Source organism: Pholcus phalangioides, unplaced genomic scaffold (assembly GCF_987345545.1).
Source record: "Pholcus phalangioides strain wild (caught in Gottingen) unplaced genomic scaffold, Ppha-v1.0 ptg000011l_1, whole genome shotgun sequence".
Taxonomy (NCBI): domain Eukaryota; kingdom Metazoa; phylum Arthropoda; class Arachnida; order Araneae; family Pholcidae; genus Pholcus; species Pholcus phalangioides.
The window spans coordinates 25,187,820-25,202,372 of record NW_028301604.1 but is presented as its reverse complement, the minus strand read 5'-3'; the positions used below and the strand labels follow the sequence as shown (position 1 = coordinate 25,202,372).

Genomic DNA, 14,553 nt, shown 5'->3' with positions numbered 1-14,553 from the left:
CTGATTAATTCATATGTCAACCTCGAAATCACCTTTCAGCTATTTCTCTAAATGAAAGCTTTGAGCTATTTTGTGTAAAATGAACGAGAGAAAAATTCATTATAAAAAGAACCTAAACTTATGAATGTTTTCGTTGCACATGCTCTTTCAGTACACGACTCTTAGTATCAAACTGAAGGGTCTGATCTTTTTTGCATGTGTGAGACGTAGATACTGAGCTGAGCACATCACATACGAGGACATCTATGAACCCGACTAGGTTATGAACATGATGTGAAATGAGAAGATCTTCACTCTATTTCATCTTCCTTTAAATTCTCCTTCACCCAATTTAGAAGCTGTTCCTGTTACACACAGCCTTTGGTGTTTTTCTCAGAAACATATATGAAATTTTGCGAACACATGTGATTGGGGAACATATTATTTTTGTTAGCCAAGACATGACAATATTTTTTCTTTACCAATTCACAAGTATACTACTGCAAAGCAGGAAATACTGGAGAATTGGTGAAGAAAACATTTTTCATATTAGGTGAATCTATGAAAGTGAAACAAAAGTATGCAATTGATGACGGCGGGGGGGGGGGGGGAAGTATAGCTTAAAAGAAATAATTCAATAATCATTAAAATTTATTCTATGACATTCAGCAAATGATTGATGTTTCACATGGGTATCTGGTATTATGTAGCACAATTTTAGAATGCAGTTTATTAATGTTAATTTGGCCTAATCACTGTGAGAGCAGTAGCACAAGGGAAAATTTGGGCAAGTTTTGTGAGAAAGTCTGTCACAATTGGTGTTTGATGATCTTTTACATGTGATTTGTTCTTACTACATCCTGGTATTTTTCTGCTCACATGTTTTTATCTCAATCTCAGCCTTCAATTGCCTTCAATTCAGGCAGAGTCTGTGCACTTCCTCCATAGACATGATATTTCAGGAATCCCAACAACCAAGGATTCTAGTCCAGAGAATGAGGATGAGTCATTAGGGAGGAAAACTTCTCAAAGTTACCTGAACATCTCCAAGTTGAGCATGAAGTTCCTTCACTTGCCGGCCATCTTGCATGAAAATTATAGTAGCCTATAAACATTCTCGTTCTTGTAAAGCAGGAATGATTTGCTGCTGCAGAAGTTTCCAGTAATGGGCAGAACACCTCTCAAGACTCACATTTAATCATGTGATGGGCGAAAATGCTGTGATTGAATGAAGTTTTATGTTTATAATTTTTATTTCTTGTTCTCCATTCACAACTTTTTCACGTGGTGGTCAAAATGTGAACTTTTTTTTTCAGTTTTCTTTTCCTCATGGTCCGTACAACGTATACACCAAGTTTCAATGAAACAAGTTTACCAGAACGACCTATACATACGTCTGAGTAGGATGAGTTTAAATATAACCACCCTGTTTATAAAAGACTTCCCATGTTGCAAAATTACTTAAATATATAACTTAATTTTCAACTTTTGTATACATTTTTAAAAAATGCTTTCTGCCTTGAATTTACTTTGCACTCATTTTAGTCCTTCTACTTTATTCCTTGAGAATCAAGTTTTTTTTTAGGTGCGAATTCTCTATCTCTTAGAATTTTTTTACATAGTGAAAGAGAACTGTTTGCTTGGTTTTCGTTAGGAAGGTTAAATGTAATATGTATGTTTTTCTGGAAGAAACTTTTTTTTTTGTCATCATTTTCGTTATAATGTTTTTATAAGATTTGTAATAGAATAATTTAATGTACCAGTAATTTTTACTGGTACATTATACCAGTGTGGTAATAATACTGTGGTAATAATACGCACCACAACATTTACATACATGAAAGTTGCCAAGGCATGCTTCCTTCTTGTCAATTTGGTGTTCACAAATACAAAGGCACAACAGGAAAAATGCCCATAACAAATGTGGATGTCATATATTTCTAAAATACAGCAACCCAATACCCTGATCTTCTCAATTAGAAATACAATTACAATAATTAGAAACATATATATACGTGATAAAATATTATACAATGCCCATAAAATACACTTATGATTGTTTTATTCTAAGTATGGATAGCTTTTCGATTTACCCCAACATTTTTATAGTATTTCTTTTTAAATGTCTCAATTGTGGTAGAATTTACTGTCTCCGGGGGTAAGACATTCCATTTATTAACAATCCTATTAGAGAAAAATTCCCTGCGACACCATAACGTAGAATTGTCCCTTACCAATCGATACTGGTGTTTTCTTGTTTCTAAAAGCAGTTGGTTGACGGCGTATTAATAATGCATGGTCCATCCTATCCATCCCATTGAAAATTTTGCAGACTTCGATAATATCTCCCCAACACCTGTGTTCATCCAATGTAAACATATTCAAAAAATGAAGTCTCTCTTTATAACTCAAGCCCCGTGTGCCAACAAGGACATGCGTAGCTCTTCTCTGCACCCCTTCAACCAATTCTATCTCCCTCTGTAAGTATGGTCTCAAAAAACTTGGAGCATACTCCAGTCGAGGACGAATTAAGCTTCGGAAAAGCAGAAGAATGACTTTAGGAGAATGCGAAGAAACCTTTTTGAAAATGAAACCAAGCATTCTATTTGTTTTTTTTTTACCATTGCTGAACAATGTTCAGGAAACCTAAACCGCTCGTCAATGAGACTTTCCAAATCGGTGACCCTAGTTGCATCCGGGATAGTGACACCATTCAACTCGGTTGAGAAATGTGGGCTGTTTGAACCATAATGAGCAACCATGCACTTGTCAGTCAATACTAAATGTCATACTCTTCATTCATTTGCCCATGCTCCAATTCTGTTTAAGTTGGTCTGGAGCAACTCCCTATCGTTTTGATTCCCAACTACCCCCCATTAGTTTCACTTCGTTTGCAAATTTGCTAGCAATCCCATCGATACCCTGATCAAGTTTATCGATAAAAAGTGAAAATTTTTAGGGCCAAGGACACTTCCTTGAACTCCACTTGTGACGCCTGTCCAATCAGAATTCCCCGTTCACCATAACCCATTGTGAACTATATCTTAACCACAATTCTACCCAATTCAGCACGTTGCTCCCAATCCCAATCTCGTGTAAACGCTTTAAGAGTTTACCATGTTGAACCCGATCGAATGCTTTCTGGAAATCAAGGTAAACATCTACATTTTGCCCTTAAAGCCTTAGTCACGTGATCATAGAAGCAAAGGAGGTTAGTTACACTTGACTTCCCCATTCCTGAACCCATGTTGATTATCCGACAATATATTATTCTCGTCTATCCACTTCACCAATTGCCTTTTGATATTAATTTCCAATATTTTCGAGATGGAGCTTGTCAAACTCACTGGACGATAATTGGACACAGCTTCTCTACTACCCTTTTCAAATATCGGAACAATATTAGTAAGCTTCCAATGCCTTGGGACAATACCCTCAGCAAACACTACTCCTGTATATCTGTGCGACTGGCTCCGACAATTGATTAGCACATTCCACGAGGACAGATATCATCTGGTCCTGGTGCTTTGCTTGCACATAAATTTTTTTAGAAGATATAGGACTACCACATCTTCCACTTGAATATTGCTGAGGATTTTATTACCCCATGCAACACTCGTGCATTGAATATCATTTTCTCTACACGAAAAACTCAAGCGCTACACTTGCCTACATTGCTCTCTATCCTAGACCCTCTTATTGAGAGGGGGGCAAATGTCCCCTTACATCCACTATCGACGCATCTAAAAACGTAACTATTGACGTATTTTGAATAAGAGACCCAAATAAAAATATTTATGCAATAGAAACTGTTTTAACTTTTCACCATCAACATAAGTTGCCGCTGTGGTGGTCGAGTGGTTATAGTGCCGGACTCGTGATGCGAGGATCCGGGTTCGAACCCCACAGTGGTGGTCGGCTGAAGTTGGTTTTCTGTGGTTCCCAACTTCAAGGCGCAAATGCGAGCCGATCTCCCCGTTAAAAAGTCTCGCCACAGAGAGCAACAGTCCTACAACGGTAAATCATTCAACCATAACACTTCACTCATAGTTAGTAAAACTGGGGGCAGATGACAGCACTACACATAACAAGCATTACACAGAAACAAACTTTACGTCAGGTTGCACTACACGTACACGCACATTCCCGCATGTACCTATTCGTTGGGGGGTTCCGCGGGGGGGGGGGCGCATGTGTGGTGTAGCAGTAGTAGGTAGGGGCTCGGGGATCCATGATGTTCTTAAGTCAGCCACCTCGTTGGGCAATTTGCCTGTTGTGGCGTTGTATTTGTATTTGCATTTGTATAATAAAAATAACTGCTCTAAGCCTTCATTCAGATTCTATCCCATATTCTTTCCTTTAGGGTATACGTCTACTCATGGTAAAGTCAAAATAGAGGCGTGTTAAAATTATTGCAACCAACAATTCTAGGTTGTCGCTGGGACTTTTTTTTAATAGGGTTGTGAATAAATGGAATAGCTTAACTCCGGAGGTCGGGAATTCCAACACAATTGACACATTAAAATGAAAGACGAAAAACATATTGGGATAAATCGAGAAGCTATCAATACTTAGATGAGACGATCATAATTTTTTATGGGCAGTATATTTATAATTTATCACAATTATTGTTTTTTTTGCTCTTATTGGGTTTCTGTATTTTTGATATAGTTTAGATATACAGGGTGTTCTGTTAATGGACCGACAAACTCAGAGGGTTGTTAGTAGGCATCAAGAGGAACAAAAATTGCAATGGAACATGGTGTCGCAAACCACGTTGAGAGGGTGAAAATCGCAAAAAACGCATGTAGGCTCTGAGTTTAGAGGAAACGGAAGGTGGATGTCAGTTGATTGCTGAATGTGTTCGTTCACCATATCTAACGTAAGCAGCGTCGTCTGCGATCTAAAAACTTTTCGTGAAAGAGTTTCGGACAATGTTTCTGTTCCAAAACCGGCCTCTGAAGAAGTTAGTAGGGAACCTGAAGAAATTGTAGGAGGAGGTAGTGAAGTTGAATTATTGGAATCTGACCCTTCCGATGAAGGTGTACTGGGATGGCCTTCACCTCAGGTACAGTTTGACTATTCCAGTGGAGGTGTGTTAGAAAGACCTTTAAAAATGGGTTGGAAAAGAGAAATGGTTCCTCAAAAGGGTGGGAACAGGACTGGTGTTTACTACTATTCTCCAGGTGGTCAAAAATTTCGTAGTGGCAAGGAGGTCAAGCGATATTCAAGATTCAAAGGTGTGTTGCTCTTGCTAAAGAAAACTTCAATTTCAATGGTCAAATAACTGTTCCAGGCCGTGATATTCGTGAGATGCATTCATGAACTATGGATAAGAACACGTATGTAGGAGGGGGAAATGTGACGATCTCCGATCCTAGATCGCGCATCGATCCTAGTGCATCGTCTCCAGAGGTCGTCATCTTTCTCACGTCAACGGTGTGACGTCCATCGAATCCTACCCCTTGAACTTATGTGGACTGCCCCGGCAGGTGCAATCGAAACATCTGCCGGTTGGGAACACCTGCTCCTGTAGAGGTAGTACGCCGTCGTCTAACGAGAGATAAGAACTTAGACAGAGAGAGACGAACCGAGATAGTGAATGGATGTGCGACCAACGTGGTCGGCACTAAAGTATTTAACTAAAATGTAGAATGTACATATATTGTGTTATTTAAAATTAAAAATCATTTAATCAAAAATAATGATTTGTTATCTCATTGGCGAAAATGAGTTCACCACTACGCTACAACGGACATGTTTTTCGGCTACACGGCTACACTCTTGCGGAGAGGGAAATTCTTCCCACTACTGTCTGTGCAAATTAGTCTAGATGGCGCTTGGAGAGCTCGTTTGAGAGGGCGTAGTTCCTTCTTGCTTGTCTGCATTTGTGAATTCACTGAGCGTGAGCACAGCTGGTCTGCTAAGAGTTCTCCATCCCTAGAAGTAATTTGCCAAGTCATTGCTGAGGTCTCTGAAAATACATGGATAGAACTTCTGTTCTTTGAGGACCACCTCCACCAGAAATTGCCTATGCTGAGTTTTTTGTTTGTTTTTCAATTTTATTCCAGTTCAGTATGTGTCATAAATTACATATTTTTACAACATACAATTCTCAGATAGACTTATCATCTCGACCTACTACGTTGGACTAACCTACCGTTCCTGATCACTGCTTCATCAGATGGACTAACTATATCAGCGGGAGACTACGACCTCGTCGCCGAGTGAACTCTACGACTTCGTCATCAGCCCCGACTGGACCCTACGATCTCGTTGCCGATCGTTCAACACCACCGACCGGACCCCACAGCTTCATCGTCGGCGATCATTCATCGCCGCCCAGTGGACCCCATGGACTCGTCTTCGCCGAACACTCGTCGCCGCCAATCGGACCCTCTGGATTCATTACTACTTGTCAAGAGGACTGATTGATTGTGGATTTACCTCGACCCCTTCGAATTCCTCGACTTGTGAAAAAGGTGATAAACTTTACTGTTCGGCGCTGTGGTGGTCGAGTGGTTACAGTGCCGGACTCGTGATGCGAGGATCCGGGTTCGAACCCCACAGTGGTGGTCGGCTGAAGTTGGTTTTCTGTGGTTCCCAACTTCAAGGCGCAAATGCGAGCCGATCTCCCCGTTAAAAAGTCTCGCCACAGAGAGCAACAGTCCTACAACGGTAAATCATTCAACCATAACACTTCACTCATAGTTAGTACAACTGGGGGCAGATGACAGCACTACACATAACAAGCATTACACAGAAAAAACAAAACTTTACGTCAGGTTGCACTACACGTACACGCACATTCCCGCATGTATCGATTCGTTGGGGGGTTCCGCGGGGGGGGGGGTGGTGTAGCAGTAGTAGGTAGGGGCTCGGGGATCTTTGATGCAGCCACCTCGTTGGGCAATTTGCCTGTTGTGGCGTTGTATTTGTATTTGTATTTGGAATTCTCTGGTTGTTAAGAAACCTAATAAATTGTTTGTTCATTGTGTCTTTGCCTGGTAACTTGCAGTGATATATACGAAAACCTTTAACCCTTCTTGGTCGGCGTCGCCTGCCATACGTTCGGCTTTTTTTGCGCCCGTATGGTCGGCATCGCATGACATGCGACGAAGAGAAAAATTGTAAAAAAAGTATTTCTGAATATTGCCAAGAGATGGTGCAACTATAGTCCTACAATTTTTAGGTTTTAAAACCTTTTCCAGAACTTTTTTTTACGTATTTTTATTCTTTTTATGCAGATAGTTATCTTAAATACCTCAAAGCAGTAGCTTTGATAAATATAGTATCAGAATATTTTATTTTAATTTAAAATTTGGGTGCATTGCTGGAAAAACTGGAGATCAGTTAATGGGATATTACATGTACGACCACCAGTAGGTCGAGCAAAAAACTGCTTACTGACAAAAATATTTTGCATTTTCGAATTAAGGATGGAACATGTATTGATTTTCAGCAATAAAAAAAATTCTTTTTTTGGATCGGAAATCGAAAAAAAAAACCGACCAAGAAGGGTTTAATGCAATTAAAACGTTGCAATGCGACGCCTGTGGACACACCAGAGGATCTCATAGCGCGGGTTGTCATCGCTGCGGCAGACATCAAAAGTATACCCGGTATCTTCGAGCGCGTCCAGGAATCGTTTTTACGTCGTTGTAGACTGTGCAATGACGTCAGCGGCCGCCACTTCTAACAACTCCTGTAAAAATTAATCAAATAAATCTTTTTGTACTTATTATTGTACTTTTTGTCATTCCAGCGTGACGTCGAATCCTGCATGCATTTTTCGCGATTTTTCACCCTCTCAACGTGGTTTGTGACACCATGTTCCATTGCAATTTTTGTTCCTCTTGATGTCTACTAACAACCCTCTGATTTTGTTGGTCTATTAACGGAACACCCTGTATATTCAACATCCATATTCTTTATGGACATCTTTTTTCAGCCACCTCGTTGGGCATCTTGTCTGTTGTGGCCTTTGTATTAGAGTGGAAGAGGCACATGTGACTGTCAAGTATTTCACTGCAAGGCATATACATTGATCGTTTCGTAAAGTAATTAAAAAAGGTGAATTAATTTTCGTGTTTGAAAATTATTTGTCATCCGCATAGATAATGTTCTTATCCTCTATCATACACTTTTTGGAATGTGCATATAAGCCTGTGCGTGATCTTTAAAACAAACTTATCATAGAATTTTGCCCCTGAAAAAAACTGCCTTGCACATAGATGACATGAGTTATATTTTACTTAAAGCTCTAATGTTTGTTTTGCTTGATATAAATGCATTATTAGACTTAATCTCAGGCTTCACAAAATTATGTGACACAAAGTATATTTTTTAAATTTCAAATTCAAAAATTTTTAACTTTTACACTTTTTCAAAACTTAAAAATTTCTAAAACTTGAAATTTTCATTCAATCTCCAAGATTGAGGTTCATTCTATATAACCCTGTGTTGGATTAATAAGTGTGCAAAATTTCTTAAGAATTGGTTGAATCAGATTGGAGAAATCATGCGTGTAAGCGCAAAAATTGACATTCACAAAATGGTTTACCTGCATATAATGCTGTCCCTCCCAAGTTCCCTTCTGTTTTTTGAATTAAAACATCTCAGTAAATATTGCACTTACAAACGTGGAATTTTTTTTGTTGGCATCAGGAGAGAGGGAAACAACTTTCTAATTGAGTTTTTGGGCACGGGGTGTCTTTATAAAACATTATTTTTCTTTTAATATTTATACAACCCCTTGCAACATGAATGACGTATCTGAGTTCCACACATTTATATATTTTTTCTAATTGGAAGCATGCTTCGAGAATCAACGGTTCGCCAGTAAAATGCCATTATGAAGAAATAATATTATACCTGGTAAGGGCATAGACCTCCTCTACCATCTAACTTGAGTTTAATGGATCCATTGTATTTTTATAGCCCAAGAAAGACGCCAGAAAGTTTAAAGTATTTTATACTGCACCCTATTAAAGTCATTTGCTTAGCGTAGTAATGTTTTCGAATCAGCATAGATATGATGAAGAGGCTATCAACTGAGCCTACACTCAGCAAAGACTGTCTTTCCACCATTAAAAGTTTCAAGGGTAATTAAAAAAAATCCAATAGGGTATGTCCAACTTTGCCTCAACAATTTGTTGAACAATGAATTCAACAGGAAGAAAAAATGAAGAAGTTTAAAATCCTGACGTATATTTCGACGGAAGACAAACAAAGCTAAATAATCTACACGCAAGTCATGACTTCTTTTAAACCTTCAACTTAAGGGATTGAGTTTGAGCACTTATAAAGCCATGAGACCATTGCTGTTTAGTATTGGCTTCAATTTATAGACCCAAGTTTCTAGTTTTCATGTACTTGAGAGGATTATAATCATACAAAAGGATTACATAATTATTTAGCATTTGTGTGATTACCAAAACGTTTAATATAGATATGAAATAAGTTTTGTAAAGTTCAAATCCATAAAAAAGTCACGTGATATGCAGAATTTCAAAAAATAGCATTAGCCTGAATTTAACAACTCATTAAAGGTTATGCTTTGTAAAGTAGAGTACTACAAGCAAATATAAAATTAGACAAGATTTCTGAAAACATAACAGATCAAGAAAAGAGAGGTGCAACCTTACCATCAAAATACATTGGTACCTGCTTTCGAAAAAAAGCAACTGCAGGAACATTTTCAACATTCCACTGTTTCCGAGCATCTGAATCAAATATTTTCACCAGGTCAATGCCAAAGACATCACACTCATCGTCAATGTTTTCGAGAGCCATCAGAACTCGTTCACACTCAAAGCAGTTATGGTCATCTAAGGAAAAAAAATATTTCACTTCATAATTAAAAAATATAAATTACCAATAATGCACGATAACACAAACACGAGTAGTCTATACAAGATTCATTGAAAGACTGGTTATTTGTGGAGATGATTGCAAGGAAGAAAATTCAACACTGTCCCCACGGGGACTCGAACCCCGGTCTCTCCATTGCCCAACCAGTCTTTTAATAAATCTTGTATTAATAAGTGGAGAGGGCATTTCTATATGCATGTGGCCATTTGGTGGCCTATGTCATTCACGAGCTATTAGTTGATTGCTGCCGCCGTCCATGTACGGAGCCTTTCAACATTATATACGCTCCAAGGTTGAAATTTTCTGCTTCCATAGCTTAGATGGTAGAGCACTCATCCGGCAAGCAAGAGACGAACTAAATTAATCATCTTAGTTTACTCAAAATAATTAAAAATTATAATTTTGGGAAAACCCATGTGCCATGTGACAAAAAAAATTTATGGAAAAATATTTCCCCCTATTTTTAAAAAAATTATTTCTGTTCATGGCCAGGAAAAAAAAATTCAGATAGAAAGTCGGAATAAAATTTCTGAAAATTTCATTTTTGAAAAATCATAAAAAAATCTGCCTTTTTCAAGTTATAATTTGAAGTTCATGATCGCGAATTACTAAAATTTGTACTTACTACCAAACATACTACCCTGGGCTCGCTTAACCCCTTGTACATACGGCATCAGGGCCGCAACTAGTAGGAAGAAGCAGCGGGTCTAGTGCCCCGGACTCCGAACCAAAAAGGTGCGCAAATTTCAGGCTTTCATCTCCTTCAATATTACAAGGAGGAGCCAAAATGCGTGCTTGCCCCGGCTGACCAAGCATGTACACTGCTCAAAACAATTAGGGGAGCACATGGTTTTAACAAAATTACGCAAAGATGTATACCGATAAGTAACATAAAATGAATCATCCATAATTTAAAGCCTAGCAGGAAACGGAAGAAGAAAACTGCAAATGAAAGTTCATGACGTTAAAAACAAGAAAAAGGAGATAAGGGCAGAAATCGGGATGTTGCAGAAACGTCTGTTTTACTGCCGTAACTGTGAAATTCGATTGCGCAGTATTTTTTTTTTGACACAAGGTGACTTGAGGATGTCTCAACAACGTGATTTACCAGAATCCATGGCATGGCGTGTTATAGGCAGACTGGAATCCGGGTAAACACAACGTAGTGTCGCGGACGCTGTTGGAGTCGCCAGAAGTGTTGTTGCAAGGCTGTGGAATCGATTCCAAGAAACAGGAAATGTTAGACGTCGACCAGGGCAAGGTCGGCCACGCGCCACTACAGCAACTGATGACCGGTATGTACGGTTAACAGACCGTCGAAACAGAACAGAGAATGCTACGCAGCTGCAAAGACGGTTGCTCTTGGCAACAGGACGAAGGGTGTTCAGCCAAACAGTACGTAATCGGCTTCATGAGGGAGGGCTCTATGCACGTAGGCCAATGGTCTGCATTCCGTTGACCCCACGCCACCGTGCGGCCCGAAGAAGATGGGCTGCTGAACATCGAGATTGGGAGCAACATGATTGGAGCCAAGTGCTGTTTACAGACGAGTCCCGATTCAGTCTGGAGTGTGACACCCGACGTTTTCTGGTATGGAGGGACAGGGGCACTCGAAATAACTCCGCATTCGTTCGTGAAAGGTCACAATACAGACGAGCTGGTTGGGTGGTATGGGGTGGAATCAGCATAGGCGGACGTACGGACCTGCATATCATTCGGAATGGCACTTTGACGGCCCGAAGGTATGCAGACGAGATACTGCGACCTCATGTCATCCCTTACGCTGCAGAAATTGGAGATTCCTTTGTTTTCCAGGATGATAATGCCCGACCGCATAGAGCTCGTCTGGTGGAGAACATGCTTGAAGCTGAAACAATACAGCGTATGGAATGGCCAGCGTGCTCTCCTGACCTGAATCCAATCGAGCATGTTTGGGACATGCTCGGACGACGCATTGCTGCGCGACCAAGGCCGCCTGTTACTGTCCGAGACTTGCAGATTGCACTTCTTGAGGAGTGGAACAGTATTCCCCAAAGTCTGATCGATAACCTCATCGCATCCATGGCAAACAGGTGTGCAGCAGTCTTAGCTGTTTGAGGAGACCACACGCTCTATTAAAACTCATGCATCATGTCTACACAGTACTTTTTTTTATCGTTTACATGTAACCAAATTGTTGCCCTAAATCATCTTTTCATGTTTTTTCCATATTTTCAAAGAATTAAAGCTTAATTCCAAATTTTTTTACGTCTTTTTTCTGTATTGCACATTGATACGCGTGTACTATCCATTGTATGCCAATACGTGGCTGTCTCGCACGGTTTTCTTCACTTTTTTGCCTGCTCCCCTAATTGTTTTGAGCAGTGTAGTTGCGACCCTGTACGGCATTGTCTGTATGTTGTAAGGTATGTAAAGAGCCTCAGCTAGATACTTTTTAGCTGGGGCAAGCACGCTTTTGGCGTTCCCGTGTAATGTAGAAGGAGCGGCTAAAGGGTAAATTCAGCGCCCCTTCTAATCCAGCGCCCGCAACGATAGACCCGTTCTCCCTAGTTGTGACCCTGTATGTGTAAATAAATCAAAAACTGCTTAAAAACAACGGCAGGTGTGAAGTTGTCTGAGTACACTCTTCCATATTACCCGCATACAACGTTTTGTCAAGCCGGTTTTTTTTTTCATTATACAAACAACACACAGACAGGCACATTCATATACGATACAAAAATAAATACCAAAAAGGCAGAATAATGAAAGCAAAACACACACAATGCCAGCCCTTAGGGACATATTTCCTCCCCGGTTCATATTTATATTTTTAATGAATGTTTCAAAAATTTGATATGGAATTTTCAAATATAAAAACTTCTTCCTTCAGATGTCCATTTATTTTTTGTTCTGATTTTTTTATGAATTTATTACAAATGGTTGCCCCCCCCCCCCCGGTAATTTGCACTTTTTTGGATGAGGTACTTATTGGTTTTTTTTTGTTAAAACATTATAATCGGGATCCAATGCATTTCATTCAAGTATTTTAAAATATATATCTCGGTTTTAACGGCGTAATCATGTTACTTTATGAATGTCATTATAATCAAGTTTTACTGTATGCTCAGGTAGAAAGATTAGTTAGAAAAATTTAATTTTTTCTTCATCGTTTTTTGTTTTTTTATTGTTATCAGTTCAAGAGCGCCAATCAAAGACCTATTTTCTGTGGAATGGAACTTCACCATTCAGCTCCTCGAATTTCTCTCCCCATTTTTCTGGCAACCTGGAATAATTCCTTTGTTCAGTGCATATATATATTCGAACCGATGAACCGATCTTATCTTTATTCGTTTAAAATTTTTAAATTAAAAATATCGGTTACCATTATACGTAAAAAAAGATTTTTCTCAGTGATATTGGTGAGAATCAGCCATACCTTACCGCGCATCGATACATTGGTTGGAAGGCTTCCGTTGTCATAGCAACGTGTGATGCGATTCCCTCGTAGCTTCCCCTTTATTGCAAAGTTAACTTGAAACGAACTATAAAGGGCGGGGGAGCAACTGCCCCGTGTGGCAATTTTTAGGTGAGTACCGTTATAAAATTATCGAATTCAGAATTGGTGTGGGCGGCAAGACAATAGCAAAATCCTAGTTATGGCCCTGCGTCATACTCCCTCCAGTAATATAAGCTCAATGGATTTCAGCACCGATTCACCCATTGAAGCGATATTGAAGCACAGCTTGCATTTGGCGGCATTTTTGTCTGGCACACTCAGCAAATCTTGTGGCTGAAAAATCCCTGCTATCAAGTTATTAAAAGTACATACACTTGGCCACTCATTTTTTGTTTTCTTTCTTTAAAGAACCTTGTACGAGCGCTTCACATCCCCAAGTAGCACAAAGATATAGATCTATATCAGGCCACGATATCGTTCTGGCTAAAAAAAGGCATAGTCAAAGATAAATAGATCTATATCGTGAATGTGATATATTCAAATATTTCAAATTTTGGACGATAGATGGCGCCTTTTCAGAAGAAATACAAAAAAAAAAAAAGTATAATTTTCTGGAGGTGGGTGGGTTTGACCTCATGTACCCTGAAATTTTCCCATCTCTAACTCCGTATCTTACCAACCCACCACTACAGCACTGGTTACTGGTTGCTATTATAACATTAATTTACAAGTAATGGTTTTTTTACTTGTATTTTCAATCAAATTTATTCATTTTCATGTATGCACAAAAATTACTAAATAGAAATTGTGAGACATATTTATCATTTTGAGGCAGATAATTGAAAAATTATATTATAATTAAGGAAATTATAACACAAGAAACAAATTAATGTATTGTGTAGTATATTAACTATTTATTTAAAATTATTAATTAATGCTAATAAAACAAAAAATACAGAATAAAAAATATGCAACACAAAAAAAGTTAAAATTCTCAAAGTATAGTAGAAAATGAAAACATCAAAGATAAATAATAAATAATTTTAAGAAAAAACACATATACAACAAAAACAAGAGCAAATTTTTCTAAATTAAAAAAAATATGTGCAATTATAAAGTGGCAATTAAAGTTACGGTGTGTAAGTTCTTGCTCCTCCTAAAATACCAACATTTACTATGTAAAACATACACAGTAAGGATTCAATTATAACTGATGAAATGATTTTGATATATCAACATAATTAATCCTATTAAAATCAAAA

At 38.6% G+C, this 14,553-nt stretch overlaps 1 protein-coding gene across 2 annotated transcripts in view; it reads right to left on the bottom strand.

The window, feature by feature from the left end:
* hlk (hulk) overlaps positions 1-14,553 on the bottom strand; it is a 350,573-nt gene that overhangs the window by 34,703 nt on the left and 301,317 nt on the right. For both annotated transcript variants that reach the window (XM_089239381.1, XM_089239380.1), the window contains exon 33: positions 9,627-9,809. In XM_089239381.1, coding sequence (XP_089095507.1) covers positions 9,627-9,809 — 183 coding nt within the window. The remainder of the gene's footprint in view (positions 1-9,626; positions 9,810-14,553) is intronic.